This window comes from Protopterus annectens, chromosome 3.part0, assembly GCF_019279795.1.
Source record: "Protopterus annectens isolate FY-2018-M chromosome 3.part0, PAN1.0, whole genome shotgun sequence".
Taxonomy (NCBI): domain Eukaryota; kingdom Metazoa; phylum Chordata; order Ceratodontiformes; family Protopteridae; genus Protopterus; species Protopterus annectens.
The window spans coordinates 459,552,141-459,568,805 of record NC_056731.1 but is presented as its reverse complement, the minus strand read 5'-3'; the positions used below and the strand labels follow the sequence as shown (position 1 = coordinate 459,568,805).

The window sequence follows — 16,665 nt, the reverse complement described above, 5'->3', positions numbered from 1 at the left end:
ATTTAAGACTGAATGATTATATAATTTAAGGACATAAATAATGGGGTTACAGATGGCAGAGTTTTCCGATCACAGAGGAGTACAGGCTAGAATGGGAAGACAGTTAAGTAATGAAGAATGGGAAAGGAATAAGATTTAACTGCAGAGTTTAAAAAGGAGGAAGAAATGAGGGGGAATATTATGAAAAGATCCTATGCCAATGAGACCATTTTATAGAAGTTGAACACAGTGATGGGTAGTTTAAAGCAGAAGTATAGAAGTATATTTAGAATCAAAGAAAAAAGTAAGATGAAATATGAATAAGTTTATTGGAATTATGAGAAAGTAAAAGGAAGTGATAAGGAGAATAGAAAAACATATGGAAATAATAGAGAAAAAGTAAAACTGACGTTACATAAGCAAGTTTTTTTCTGAAAGGAAAGAGGTTTTCCCTTTAGGAAAAAAACTAAAACCTAGAGAAGGCTGGATGCCATCTTAGATGGCTAAGGAAATGTACAATGTAATCAAGATGATATGAAAGGAGGTAGAAAGTTCTGTAGAGAAAATGTACAAAAAAAGAGGAAATGGATGGACAATAAGGGAAAGTGAAACAATGCATCAAAAATTAAGGGTTTTTTAGAAAATGATACAACAGAAAAAGAGAAGGTGATAAAAGAATGAGTCATCACCAGGATTAGATGGTATAAATCAAGTAGTAAAAGGAAATGAATAAAGATTAGAGAAGTTTTTTTTTTTAATAAATGAATGTGTGACAGAAGGTATAATGGAAGTCATATGGTGGAGTGATACAATTCATAAGGAAAAATTATGAAAGAAAAGAAAAAATTGGAGGTCCATAACACTAAGGAATACGGAGTATAAAATATTCAAGTATTGGAAAATAGGATGGAGAAAGTATATGAAATAGTTGGAGATGGAGTTATGATGTATAAGGAAGAGAGGTGAAATAAATGTTAATTATTGTGAAATTAGTAGATATGATACTGAAAGAAAATAAGCAGACTGATAGGCTGAGATTTAGCTAAAACATTTTTTAAACTTAGCCATGAAGCAGTGTTGCAGATTTGAGATGTATGGTATAGGGGAAAAAAATGTTAATGTTATGAAAATATTGGATGCAAGCTATGATGGACATGTGGAAAAATAAGTTAGAAGAGAAAGAGAGGAGTTAAGCAGGGATGCTGGTTAAGTATGTGCCTGTTTGTATTAGTAAAGAATTTAGCAGTACAGACTTGTATGTATGAAATGACGGGTGCAAGATGTGAGGTGGAAGGAAATATTACATTACCAATATGTATGGTATATACTGATGATTTAGTTTTAATAAACAAAGGATGAGTAAGTGAGGTTGTAATAAGGCTCAAAAAGCTGCTAGTCTGCAGTTAAAATGAAGTGCAAAGGAAAGGGTGCAATAAAAAATGGAATAAGTTTCGAAAGAAAAGTAAATCTTGGGAGTCACATTTAGCGATTATGGAAGTGTAATAAGTTAATGGAGAGAGATAATGAAACAATTTTTTTAGTTTGCTGGAATGTTTTTCTTCAGAAAAAGATATGCTGAATACTTGTGTTAGGAAAAATAGCATGGGGGAAATGCATTTCCCCTTCAAATGGAAAAAAAAAAATTTGATTTTTTTTTAGCTGCATTTGTGACTCAAGGCTGAAGCTGGTGAGAAGACGGATAATTTGTAATAAAAAAGGTGTTTAAAAAATCAAGTGTTACACTTTGTGTCTATGGGAATAAAAGAGCTGTTTAAAAAATAGCGATGCACTTATTTATTTTGGGTAATGGGAGAGGTGAAAGACATGATAGGTAAGATGCTATATGAAAAATATAAAAATGTGTATGAAGAAAAATAGGGAAATAGAAAAAGGGACAGTGTGGAAGAAAGTACTACAAAAAAATTATGGTTAAAAGTAAATAAAGTTAATGAAAAAGGAATAGTATAATGTGATTTTTTAGAAAAAAATGCTTTACTCATGGAATTAACTGATGATAAAAAGGCAATAAAAGAAGACAAAGGTTTGAGAAATTTTATGAAGCAGAGGATTTTTTTTTTTTTTTGAGAATTTTATTAGGCAGTTTTCCTCTGAAAGGGATATAAAGTATAATATGGTGGAGGCAAGATGATGTATTGCCTTTAATGAAGCAACAACAAAACATTGTTTTCTGGTTTGCAAGAAGAATAAAGAATTTTAGGAAAATTTAAAAAATGAATGTTGATAAGACTTTAAATATGAATGTGATGTATGGGAAACAAAATCAAGTAAAGATGTGTAATATTTATGAATGGGGTTAAGTACTGTTTGTGATGATATGGGTGCTGTGGACAAAGATGTGAGATTTTGTTATAGAACAAGAAAATGGAAGAGGATGATGCATTAAAAAAAGAAGATGGCTGTAAAAGAAAGTGTGGAGGGATAAAATGTAAATATGCAAAGAAATGAGTTAAGTTTATGTTGAAGTATGAATGTAAAATAGTGTGCACGTAATTGATTTAATTTCTTTATATTTGTATGAATAAATGTAAATATTAATAAAGCACCCCTACTCTTATTGATAGGGGCCGTGGAATCTTTTACATCCAGTCTGAGCTTCCACTAACTTGAGTAGATGCGGACTGTGTTTACTGTCCGATATGAAGGATAACATGCTCAGGAGTGCAACATGTCCCTTATTCTGCACCAAAAGTGTGTGTTAACTGTTGCACCACTGGCACTGCATTTCAGTGTTTATTTTAGCAGCTGTATTTTTTAAACAAAAAAAAAATACTTCTCTCATGGAATAGAAGTATAAAGGCCTGACTGTTACACTGCCAACCTATGTTCAGTTAGAGAGCTAGCCACTGGAGGAATTGAACTGGTAGGATGGGACGGAGCGGAGTGGCTGATGCAGGCTTGGCTGTCCCTTGTGGAAGGGAAGCATGTCACTTGGGTGGCACTTAGTGAGAACTTTAACTGTTACTCCATCTGAGTTTAAACCTGGTGAGCACATTCAGGAAGCTTGCAAATGTGCAGGTGGGCATGCGTTCCAAAGCCAGACAGCTGTTGTGGAGCTCCGGGGGGGGGGGGGGGGTAGGTCTGCCTGACAGACATACCTACTGACCTGCTCCCTACTCTTAACTTTTAGGATGGGTTTGTCAGTGTGCTGCATCCAAGGAACTTGGGCATCATCTCTTTCTTCAGCAGAAAGAATGGATCCAAAACTTCAGTCTGTCCCAGTGAAGCTGAAAAGCTGTTTTTTGAGACAAGTGAATCCAGAACTGAAGGGGTCTTGGCAAGCCTGCTCCTTTGGCATGTGCTGCTTCCTGAGGTGGAAGAAATGGGTAATTCGGAGACTGGTAGGACCATTGGTTTCATTTGCAGCAGATGAAGGACGAGAAAATAAAAGTAATGTTCAGGAAAACCACATGAGCATTATCTTGGTCTAATACAAAAAAAGATTGTAATTCTTGAAGCTGAAAGCAGTTTTAACGTTCTTTATACATCTTCAAGTAGAGACTGTTCTCCATTTGTTTGGAGTTGTACTGTTTACTGCCCTGTTGGACAGTTTTGTCTATGATAAGTGTCTGCTGCTTCTGTCCTTGATAAATTTATTATGAAGGATGGGATTGTGAACTTTAGCACAAGCTGGTGAAGTACCTCCTTAATAAGCCTAATAAGTTCTTGTATTGTTTCATCTTTGCTTCACCCCTTCTAGATTAATGTTACTCCCCACCCCTGTCCCACTACTTGGGCTGTCTTTTAATCTAGCCTTCTGTTATGGAGTTCACTGTAAGTTGAGGAAAGTTTTATATATATATATATATATATATATATATATATATATAAAATATAAATGGTGGTGTTCGTGCATTTACCAGGTCTTCATTTTTGTTTATTGATATCTATAATTGTGTGTTCTAGTGGCTGAAAAACTGGTGGGTGCAGTAATATAGTTAAGCTAAATTTCATGGAGTGCTCACCTCTGGCAAGCACTTGCTCTGAGCATTGGATTGGTGCCTTGTATGCTGGAGTAGATAAGCCCAGCAATAAGGCGCATCAGGTTGGGTCTTTCTGCAGAAGAAAATTATATTGAAAAGAAAAGGATCCAATTGTCCTATGAGTGGTTGCACTTAAAATAACTAGTTTGGACTATGGGAATTGTCAGCATTATCCTTTTTAAATGTGATTAGCAAGTGTGTGTAGCATACGTTGATGTATAGTAGAGAGTTATTTTTTTTTTTACCTTTTTTTCAGGAACATGTTTTTTGGGTTGTGTCGCTGAATACTCTGTTTATACTTGTGTTTGGTAAGTTTGGTCTTACTAGCTTCTACTGCTTTAATGTGCTGTTTTTAAATTGTGTTACCAAATACTTGCACCAAAGTTTTTAGGTTGCGTAACTAAGTAGAGTTTTGTAGTGTTATATTGTCCTTTACTCTTTAACAGTTACTTCAGACTAGTGTGTATGGAACTGTTCCAGGGAGAGACTGATAAAACAAACAGTAGTGCTTTGACGATCATGTACGAGAATGTTGCTGATATGTAGTAGTGGATAGCCTGAGACTTGCTCACTGTTTATTACCTAGGTAGCTGAACTCTCTCTGAAATCTTTTTCAGCCACAACCCAAGCTTAGAGGCACATAAGAGCTGCACAAATATGAGGCACTTACAAGCATACTGCATATGCCCAGGATAAATATTTTACAGGTTATAACTCAAATGCCAGAGTTCATCATTAGATCACTGTTGCAGTGACTTGATCTTTTATGGAGACACCATTTTTTTCTGGCGGAAAATTAAAAACTCTTCGAAGCAAAAATGTCATGAGAAGCCTTAAGTCTGATTTCATAGTGCAAAGGAATCATTCCCAGATCAAGATTCCAATTTCTGATTATCTTTCTCTTTCTTTTCCCCCACTTTGGCTTTCACGTTACAGCTTTGCAAGCAGACTTTCTCTGCTTTTCCCTTTGGAGGGCAGTAACATCTGATGCTTGGATTTTGGATACCATAAGACTGCAGTGAGATTCTCATAAGAATCTTCTTGAATTCACCTAAAGCCAAGAGAATCTGATTTTCCCGGTACTGTCTGACCTCATAAATCAAGGAATAATAGAAACTGTCCTTCACTTTCACAAGGGAAAAGATTCTTTTTCATGCTTTTCCTTGCTCCAAGCAAAGAAAGGACTTTGGAGATCAGTTCTGGATTTTTTTTCCACTCATTCTCCAGAATTCAAGATGTTAGTGCTCCAAACTGTTTCCCTCTGATCTTTATCTAAGCAACTAATGGTCACCCTGGACTTGGAAGCTTAACTGTGCATATCCCTCTTCATCCAGACTGCAGATGCTTTTGTGATGCTGTACTTTGGAAAATCACTTTTGTTTTACTGCTTTACCCTTCGAGGTTTCCATGATACCAAGTTTTCCCAAAGTGTTTAGCTCCTATTTTAACATTCTGCATACTGTAAGAGATTGGCATCTGTCCCTGTTTGGGTGTCTTCCTCATTGAAGCCATGTCAGGTCAAAGGATTCTTAAATATTTGCAGTTTGCTATCATTATGGGATTTATGTAAACGTCAACAAATCTATTTTGCACCTCATTAATTTATTTTTGTTCTGAATTACTCTAGCATGTGATGACTTTTCTTCCCCTGAAAAAAATAAATACATTTTTGACAGACTTTCTGCCTCTTACAAATCTATGCTTGATCTACATAGCAAAGGATCTTTGAGCTGTGGGGGTTCATGGCATTCGTAATACAAATGGCACCTTTTGTCAAACTCCGCATGAGGAAAATCCAGTTGTAACCGAAATCTGTTTAACATCACTGCCATCTTTAGTCCTTCACAATTCACCAGCCACTTCAAGCAAAGTCTGAGGCATCTGTTAAATTCTTCTGGAGTACCTTTTTCAGTGCATTAAGTCCAGGGAGCTGGACCACAGTGAGCAGGAGAAAGCATCTTAATATCAGAAAACTGAATGTTTTGATTTTGCCCTTAATCACCTTTAGACTCTAGGGACTTTTCAGTTTTTTTTTTTTTTTTTTTTTTTGGTTGTGGTTGGAACAGGAATTTAACATTTTTTTATTAAAAATCATATAAATTGTGTAACAACATGAAAGACTGCTGTTAAGCAACTGTTCCTGATCATATCTCCAGAGAAGAAAAACTCGTAGAACAACTTGGGCAGCAGAAAGTAGAAAAGTTGTTGCCATACTTGGGGAGCCTATAATAGGAAACAGAACCAAAGATCCTGTAGAGGTATTAGAGATACTTCAGAAATTTTATGAAATTTTGTATGTAATAGAGGAATGTGGAAAAAAGAACACAAATGGAAATATTTATGGAAGACTTGAGTATGCAAAGGTTAGAGGTATTTGAGGCTCAACAATTCATAGTTAAGATAGGAGGAGGTGAGACAAAAGTAGTGACGCACAATTAATCTGCAGGAAAGCCTTCAGGAATGGATGGTATGCCTGTGGAAGTTAGGAAGGAAGAATGTGATAAAGATCTTGAAGGTTTTATTTGTTTTAAAAGGAGGGGAAATACCAATATCCTTAAGGAATGCTGTGGTGGTTGTAATGCCTAAAGACAGTGAAAACCCATCAGACCTCGCTTCATATAGGCCCATTTTTATTCTAAGCCATGGTGAAAGCTGGTTATTTCTCCCAGAATTTTCTTAAGCTCCACTGTAGCAATTGTAGATGGAGTTATAAATACATGCTAGTGTAATCCTCCTCCTCCCTTGCCAGTAGCCATTTACTACCACGAATCTACCATTGTTATCGTTTTTTCCTCTTCTATCCTTGTTGAAACTCCTCTAGCAATTAATATAAGTATTCCCCTTTTCCTTTGTCCCAGGTATTCTGCTGAATATCCATTCTGAAATCCTTTCTCTCTCAAATTCACATGCTCAGTTCTTTCCACAAGTGTCTTCTGTAGCATTGCACTTTGTATTTCAGAATTTTATTCACTATTTGTTTTTATGTATACCTGTGAGACCATTTACATTCCAGCATACTATGGAAAGTGTTACCGGTATAAGAAGTTATCACCTGTATGGATAACAGCTTTTTTTAAATATCTATTTCCCTATGTGCCCCATCTTCTAATACTACCATTTTTTAAAGATCTCTTCTTGAGTAGTCTCTATACTCAGCCAGCCTTTTTTTCATTTTGACCTCTGATTGTTGCAGTTTTGTCAGTGCATCTTAATATCTGTTTAAAGCTTCCATGTTTTCCAGATTTTTGTTACTTGAGTTGATATATACCTTCAGTGTTTGATTTATTTTAGTCTGGGCAGATATGACTTTTTTTCTAGATGAATGGAAACCAGGTCTTGCTCCAAAGCTGGAACTTGAACTGCGTTTTAATGAACAGCTGCACGATTCTTCCCAGCCAGTGTTTTTTTCCTTACCTTTTGTGGTTGATTTTCTTTCAGGTTCTTTAAATTTTTTCTTTGCTGGCATTTGGACAATGCACTTAATAACTAGTAACTGAAACATTTGTTTTCACACAGGGAGAGCTAAAATTAAGCTGCTATTCAGTGTTCGGCTGTCTTTGAACTAAGCTCAAAATATTTGTGGTGGTTTCGATAGTTTAAACACATCTTAACGATTTTGCTTCGGGGTACGAGTTGCTTGACTTCTGATGGAATTAGGGATGTGAAGCTGAGTAGTTGCTGTATTTGGCCCCTGCAGTTTAGAGCTGAACCTTTTAATTTGTAGGTTTTTATGTGATTAATTACTATGCTAATGACCATAGGAGGCCTTTTTAAGCCTAGCTGTGTTTTTCCATATGTAAATGACAGAACAAGTTACCTGGGGGCATATAGCTGAGTTTAGGTGACTGAGCAGTTACAAGCTATCTCTGGCCAGTAGGGGCATGGGTGTCATTCCAAGGGGAAATTTCCATTTTACCCCTCCATTGGTCCAAGTTTCATTTGAATAGGTTTTAGGGACAAAGTCTGCTTCACGTGGAGTAGGGTAGTCTGAGGCATCAGTTTTTATAATATCTTCTGTTTATATTGTAAAGAAGTTTAGATCCTTCAGTTGGGAGTTTCTAATGTCGCTAAACTTGCGGGTGTGCATAAAGTCTATAAATCACCTGTTATCCTGTTGTTCATCTGCAGGAGACTGGGTATAGAGGTGTGACTGAGGCTTTTTGAGTATTCCATGTGTTTTTTGCCTTATATTATTTTTCTGAGGAACCTCTTGGGGGCATTACAGTTATTACATATGCTTGGTCAGGTACATACCAAAGGGAGCATTGTACTCAATGACTGGGCTAATGAGGGCTGAATACATTGGGACAATGTCATCTTTGGACCTGAATGCCATACTCTTGCATGTGAGTTGCACAATATAGAATGATTTCCTTACACCAGAAGATACATGATGATTAAAGGCCAAGTAATGGTCTGCATGCATTCCCAACAGGTGTATTGTCTGTAGAAATTTTCCGGGGGTGGTCGTTTTGCCAAGTATGCTATTATACATTTTTTTACTTTGTTTTGGACAGTGGCTCTGGCACCAGGTATTAGTCTGCATTGAGACCTCTTTGAGGATGTTATTGTCCTTGAGAACTCGGATTGCCTGACCAGACCACAGACGTGGTCGACCAGAGACCTTTGACTTTTGAAAAGTAGATGCCAATAAGAAAAGTCCACAGCACTGAGCCCAGATGGACTCTGCTAGTGATGGACCTATTTGTGGAGGTAGTCCCCTGTCCTTAGTTCTGTGTTCTACTTGTGAGACAGTTTGCCATCGAGCTGTTGACGTAGGGGTGTTTTGCGAGTTTTTCTGAAATGCCAGAATGGGGAATAGTGTCAAATGCTTTTTGCCAGGTTAAGGCAGTGTGCACCATTTTGCCCTCATCTATAGCTTTAGTGACTTTCTCAAAAAAGTCGTTTAGTTTGAGTAGGCATGATCAGCCTTTTATGAAACCCATCTGTATAGGATCCATTGTCTGAAGGTTTTCTATGACTTAATTCATAATATCCATAATAGTTCTTTCCATGGCATTACACATGAGACTAGTCAAACTTGTGTCTGTATTTATCTGGGTTACTAGATCTGCCCTTGTATAGCGGGATAACTATTGCAGTCCTCCATTTTGCTAGGCATGAAGCTAGATGTTCATCATGTGACACTGCTGCAGTCATTACACTTGGGTTATCCTGCTGTCAGGCTGTTCCCCAGCCGGCATGAGTTCCAAAGTCTTGGACGGCATCGGTTGCTGTCACCTCCTCCCTGACATCAGTGCGACAGGGGTATATAAGATGCAGCCGACGCCATTTTCTTCAGTCTTTCTTGCCGCGCAGTGTCCGAAGCAAAAGCAGTTCGCAAGTGCCGGTCGGCCTTCTCCTGAGATTTTCATTCCGAATCCAGAACCAAAGTCTTCTACAAAGCTAAGTACCCCGTTGGGGTAACTTTTTCTTCCCTCAGACCGATGTCAGTAAAAGTTAATAACTGTATTTCTTGTGGGAAGCAAATACCTCATAAGGATTTCCATTCTTATTGTATCCCTTGCCTAGGCCCAGACTACGACGTTACTAGTTGTCAGTTTTGTGCTAGGTTTAATAAGCGCACTATTAAACATCGGTTTGATTCTACCCGACATTACTTTGGCAGAAAATTTAAATATACCATGCCATCGGAACTTCCGACGACTAGTAATTATAAAAAGCGCAAAGACAAGGACAGGCTTCCGAGGCCTATAACTTACAACAAAGCCTCTTTAGGCCGGTCACCAGTTCTCCGGTTTTCAGCGAGGCGCCTTCGCAGCCCCTGATGACCACTTCTGCAGAACCGCAGGCCACCTCCGACTCCCACATGGAAATGGCTGGGCCTTCAGACGCACTAGTCTTTCAGCAGACCGAAATGGATCCTGCTGTGGGATCCGGAGTACCTGAGCTACCCGCAGCTTCAGATGGTGTCTTCAGACCTACTCAGTTAAGCATTAAACCCTCTTCCAAGTCAAATCCTCCTTTAAAAACTAAGAAACAAGTACAGTATTCTCCAGGACAGGCCTCCATGCCTAAGAAACAAATGCTCAAAATAGCCGAAGACCTAATCACTCTGATTAGGGGTTCCCATCCCCTACCTGATAAAAGGCCTAGACAGGATGCGGATTATGATTCATCCGACCAGGGGTCCATTTCCTCAGATTCATCCTCAGACCTGGGATATTCTTTACCCCCTTATGAGGATTCTGATGCTGAGGAATCTATTCTATCAGCCTCTCCGCCCGAGGACTACTCCTTTGGGGGAAACCATACATACCATGAGGGAGCATTTCCAATGGGAAGGCCAGGATTATTCAGAATCCAAGAAAAGGCTCAGAGACTTCCTATTACCTCAACACAGACCCCTGGTTATTCCACCAGTGCTAGATATTGTGGATGATGTATACACTGAATCCAGCTTAAATCCTGATTCCTTACCTCCAGTTCCAGTTAAACCAGACAGATATTACAGAGTCCCTGACTCACACAAATTTCTGTATAAAAGCCCTGTTGCTGATCCTGAAACTATTTCTCAGGGACCCAAAGGGGTTAAAGCCTCATCAGCAAAGAACCCAGTTCCCTCTGACAGAGATTCCAGAGCACTAGACAGATGGGTAAAGAAAGTATATACGTCTGCAACTTTAGCAATGAGAGCCTTAAATTGCCAGTTTCACATGCTAAAATATCAGCAATTTTTGATGTCTCAGTTGAAACAAAAAATGCTTCCAGATACAGATCCTCCTAATTTTAAAGAAATGCAGGATTTATTGCATGCCACTGAACAAGTGGGAAAGCATACTTTGCAATGTGGTTTTGATTCTTTAGAGGCCTCATGCAGAGCAGTAGTTACAGGCTCTGTCATTAGAAGACATGCATGGTTAAAAGAACATACGTTACCAGATTATGTTAAAGCTAAATTACTGGACGCACCTTTACAGCAGGATGTTTTATTTGGAGTTAAGGCAGAAGAGGTATTAAAGAAAATGGAGGATAAGTCAAAATCTATGCAAACAGTGAAGGATTTCTTACAGGTTCAGCCTCCTCGATTTAGTGGAAACTGACCAACAAAGAATTGGTCCTTTCCAGTTAATGACAGACCTCAAAGGGGCAGATACAGATGGCCAAGAGGTAAACCACAAGGTCCTTACAGGCCTTGACAGTGGGGTGCATCAGGCCAGAAAGAAGGGGAAGACAGGCACCAACCATATAAAAAACAGCCCCAGTAACTTCCCACTCCAGCTGCCAAACAACTCACTCTTGGCAGCCCCTTTGGGAGGAAAACTGGCACTTTTCTATCACAATTGGCATATGATCACCCAAGACAAATGGGTTCTCAATATTTCAAAAGGTTACAGGTTCCACTTTCACACTCTGCCAAGGTTAAAAGGAATGCCAAATCTGCCACTAAATCAATGGGCAGAGGCCCAAAAACAAATTTTGGCACTCATGAACATGGGAGCTATTCAGAAGGTACCACCACAGGAACAAGGGCAAGGATTTTACTCAAGACTATTTCTGGTTCCCAGAAAAGACAAAGCCTGGAGGCCCATTCTGGATCTTTCTTCACTAAACACTTACCTGGATGTTCTGAAATTCAAAATGTTGACATTACAGCAGCTTCTTCCCATGCTGGGCAAGCAAGCTTGGCTCGTGACTTTGGACCTCAAGAAGGCATACCTGCATGTCCCTATCAGACAAAACTGCAGAAGATACCTCAGGTTCATAGCTGGTCCGATGCGCTATCAATTCTCTGCACTGCCCTTTGGATTATCTACTGTGCCCAGGGTCTTCACAAAGTGTCTGGCACCAGTAATTGCATTTTGCAGACAGAAAGGAGTTCAAATTTACCCGTACCTGGACGACTGCCTGATTCAAGCAGAGAGCAAGGACATTCTTCTAAAGCATCTGGCATTTGTAAAAAAGTTAAGTTGCCTGGGGTACCCAGTAAACGAAAAGAAATCAAAACTACTGCCCTAACAAGAGATAATATTCCTAGGTGCCAGCTTGAACAGAACGGCCCCGATGGTTTCTCATGCCAGACAAGCAAGGACAACTGACACAATACTTTCAATTGATGGCAACAAAGACCCAACTCCCTGCAAGAAAAATTCTGCAGGCCTTGGGCTTCATGGCATCTTGCATACTACTAATTCCATATGCCAGACTGCATGTGAGGAAACTACAATGGTACCTAAGGAATGTATGGTCTCAACACTGTCAAAGCTTGGAAACCGTTATACCACTAATACCTTGCCTTTAACAGGAGTTTCGATGGTGGGCTCAAGCTTGTCACCTCAACAAGGGACAGCCTTTTACTCAACCCACAGCCAGGCAAACACTGACAACAGATGCATCGGATTACGCCTGGGGGGAGCACACATGGCAGGAAAATGTATTCAGGGCAAGTGGCCCGCAGAACAAAGGCATCTTCACATCAATCAAAAAGAGATGCTAGCTGTACAAAATGCCCTTATAGCTTTCAAGGACCTGTTGCATCCAGGACAACTACTACTAAAGACAGACAACACCACAGTTATGTGGTACATAAACAAGCAAGGGGGTACTCACTCCTACCTCCTCTGCAGACAAGCCATGACTTTGTGGAACACAGCTATAAACTATCAAGTTCATCTACAAGCACAATTCCTGCCAGGAGAGAAAAACACACTGGCAGACAACTTACGCAGAAATATCATGGATCCCCACGAATGGGAATTGAATCCTCAAATATTCAGAATGATAACAAAGAAATGGTGGAGCCCGGACATGGATCTGTTTGCCTCCCCAATGAACTGCCAGCTAAAGAAATTCTGCACAGGGAGTTACCATCCGCAAGCTTGGAAAGTGGATGCCCTCTCATTCAGCTGGACAAACCTACAAGTATATGCTTTCCCACCACTGCCTCTTCTCCCTAAGGTACTCATAAAAGCCAGGCAAGAAGAGCCAAAAATGATCCTGATTGCACCAGACTGGCCATGCCAGCACTGGTACCCAATCTTAAAAAACTTAGCACAAGGACCACCTTGGATTTTGCCTCAAATACCACATCTGCTGTCTCAGCACAACAATCAGATACTCCACAGCCAACTAAAGACACTAAACCTAGCTGCATGGAAGATTCCCTAGCCACGCAAGCAGTACCTCTCTCCAAAGCAGTTATGGATGTCATTCTGGAGGCCAGAAGGCCTAGTACCAGGAAAGTCTACTCGGATAAATGGAAGAGATTCTGTGCCTGGAACCAGGCTCTCACAGCCTTGATCCTCTTGTGCCAAACATTCCTCAGATACTGCAATATTTGACTGAGATGCTGGACAAAGGCCTCTCCTTTTCATCCATCAGGATCCACACCTCTGCCATCTCTGCACATTACAACACGGATCCACCAATTTTCTCTAATCCTTTGCTAAAACAGTACCTCAGAGGTGCTAAAAGCATAAGACCACCCCGTAGAGCACCTACTCCAACTTGGGACCTCAACTTTGTTTTGGAAAAATTAACTTTACCTCCTTTTGAACCAGCTAGCACAGCAGAATTAAAATACATTTCTTGAAAAACTGCTCTGCTCCTGGCAATAACTTCTGCAAGAAGAGTTTCAGAATTACAGGCACTAATGGCAATGGAACCTTTCCTCATTTTCCACCAGGACAGGGTGTCCTTAAGAACTAACCCTACATTTATGCCCATGGTGGTTTCAAGTGCGTCTCTAAACCAAACCATTCACTTGCCAACTTTTTATCCAAAACCACAGAATAAAGGGGAAAGATTACTGCATTCATTGGACATTCACAGGCAGTTGCGCTTCTACTTGGACAAAACCAAAGCTTTCAGAAAATCTGAGCAATTATTGGTAGCATATGCTGCAGCAGCATAGGGAAAAGCTATTTCACAACAGACTATTTCCAAATGAATAGGATATTGCATACATTTCTGCTATACGCACCATGGAAAACCTGTGCCTAACAGCATTAGATCTCACTCCACCAGGGCAACAGCCACTTCAACTGCCTACCTCAGAGGAGTACCTACCCAAGGATATTTTGGAAGCAGCAACATGGAGTTCTGTGCATACCTTCACCAAGCATTACCATCTGCCTCTATACTCTAAATCCAGAGCTGGCTTTGCCTCTGCAGTGCTGCAGGGCCTTATAGCAACCCCTAATGCCTTATAGAACCAACCACCCTACCTCAGCTTTGGGATTCTACCCAAGTGTAATGACTGCAGCAGTGTAACACGAACATAGTACAGTTTTGTACCTACCATAAATATAGATGTTCGAGTGTAGACACTGCTGCAGTCCAGGTTACCCTCCCTCCTTCCCCTCTTACTGGCTAGTACGTACCTAGTTCCTCTACCTTTTACTACTTATGGGGAGTATTTGCTGGTAGCTGAAAGTATGTTGTTTGCATTTCTTATGTATGTTTTATTAGCAATTTGAATTGCTTACCTATTTGGGGGCACCTGACATCTGGGGCAAGAAAAACTGAAGAAAATGGCGTCTGCTGCATCTTGTATACCCCTGTCGCACTGACGTCAGGGAGGAGGCGACAGCAACCGATGCTGGACCAAGACTTTGGAACTCAGGCTGGCTGGGGAACTGCCTGACGGCAGGATAACGCAAGTGCAATGACTGCAGCAGTGTCTACACTCGAACATCTACATTTATGGTAGGTACAAAACTGTACTTTATTTAGGTGGCTGAGTTTGAACAATGATTTTTAGAGGGTTCAAGAAGTCTTGATTCAGGAGGCAGTTAGGGATGTCAGGGCCCGTAAATGTAATCTTTGCCTTTTGAGGGTGCATTGAAGACTTATTTGCTAGTGATAGGTGGAGAGTTATGGTAAATGGTATTTCCTGAGGTTTGCAGAAAAGCACCACCATCCTGGAAGAAAGTAGTAACTGTACTACCTAAAGAGGTTAAATATCCATCAGACCCAGCTTCATACAGGCCCATTTCAGTACTAAACCATGATTATAAAGTGTTAATGTCTGTAATGGCTAAAAGAATGACATAAGTAATTCCAAAATTGATGGATATGGATCAGTGTGGTTTTGTGGACGGGAGGCAAACATTTGACATAAACAGTAACAGTGATCCAGAGGGATGCAGAATGTAAGAAAATGAGATTGTTGTTGGTGGGTTTTGATGCAGAGAAAGCATTTGACAGAGTAAGCTGGGACTTCATGAGCAGGGCAAAGGAAGAATTTTCATTTCCTGAAAAAATAAGGTTGATTAGGAGGATATATGAGGGATCAGAGGCAAAAATTTAAAGTGGGTGGGGTCCTCGCTGATAATTTCTGCTTATGCAGAGGAACCAGGCAGGGGTGTCCTCTCTCCCCCTTTATCTGCATTATATTTAGAACCACTGGCAAAGAAATTAAAGTACTCTGAAATCCAAGGATATAATTGGCATGGTAGTCCTGAAAAGCTGGCTTTATTTGCATATATTTTATATCTAACAAAAACAGAAAGAGACATTACAGTGTTGTGGAACATTATGAGAAAGTTTAATATCTTTTCTGTATATGAAATAATGAAGTTAAAACAAAGGCAATAGCTATAAGTTACTTACCAAAATTAAATATTTATGGAGACCTGATAGAATGAAGTATTTAGGAGTATGAATTGAAAATTATTCTGGTGTGGCAGCTTAGGATCTGTGGGAAGAGACTAAACCAACAAAAATACAAAAAACTAAGAAAATAGAAGCTTTGTTATATGGCTAGTAAGATACAAACATTCAAAATGTTTAGTCCTTTAGTCTGATACACACAGGTCAGGCATATTTTTATCAACCAGAGGAGAAAGTTATGGATAGCAATAAAGAGCTGAAAGACTTTATCTGGGAGGGGAAGACAGCAAGTTAAGTGGGATAAGCTGATTTTTTCCAGTAGAACAGGGCGGACTGGGATTACCCAATTTGAAAGGGTGTTTCAGCGCTACACAGTTAAGGCTTCAATACATAGCACAAGCAGAAAACTATAATTACAAGTGGAAAGGGATGATGTTGAAACAGGAGAGAAGCTCAAAAAACAAGGAATGACTGGGATTTTGGATGCAGGCCTTTAAGGAGAATAACAATCATCATGCCAGATATTACATCCATAAAGTAGCAGAAAGTATTCTAAGAACTGAGTCAACACTGGAATGGAGAAAAGAGATCATGCCATTAGGGATGACTTCAGTTAGGGATACAAGCAATAGGCAAGAGGGGGGTGGAATTTATTGGAGAAAACTGGCAAAGGAGCCAAGGTAATGGGAATAAATAGAGAGGGAAATGTAATAGAATGGAAAAAGGCCAAGAATTTATTTGGACTGCAGGTTAGAGATGGTCTTCCCTATTAAGGATTGATATCAGAGTATAGACAAGGAGAAAGAAGTAGGGAGGTCCGAATTGAAAGACCAGCACTGGCAGAGTTTTTAGTAGAATCTAGACTTGAAGCTGCCATTAAAAAAGGAATAAGTAGTAGAGCATATAAAATATTGCCTGATAACAATAAGAATCAATCAGAGGAGGTTAGAAAGGATTGGGATAAGAGACCAGATAAGCAATTCACAAAGAAACAATGGGAGGTTGTATGCATGTCCCCCAAATATGCAACAAAATCTAGAAGATTTAGAATTTTTGCTTGGAAATGTTTACATATTTTTATACCCCAGGTAGTCAGGAAGTGTTAGAGGTG

At 39.6% G+C, this 16,665-nt stretch overlaps 1 protein-coding gene across 1 annotated transcript in view; it reads left to right on the top strand.

The window, feature by feature from the left end:
* The window catches only part of MARCHF6 (membrane associated ring-CH-type finger 6), a 2,699,933-nt gene that overhangs the window by 1,175,485 nt on the left and 1,507,783 nt on the right, over nt 1–16,665 (top strand). The window contains exon 12 of the mRNA XM_044064887.1: nt 4,237–4,288. Coding sequence (XP_043920822.1) covers nt 4,237–4,288 — 52 coding nt within the window. The remainder of the gene's footprint in view (nt 1–4,236; nt 4,289–16,665) is intronic.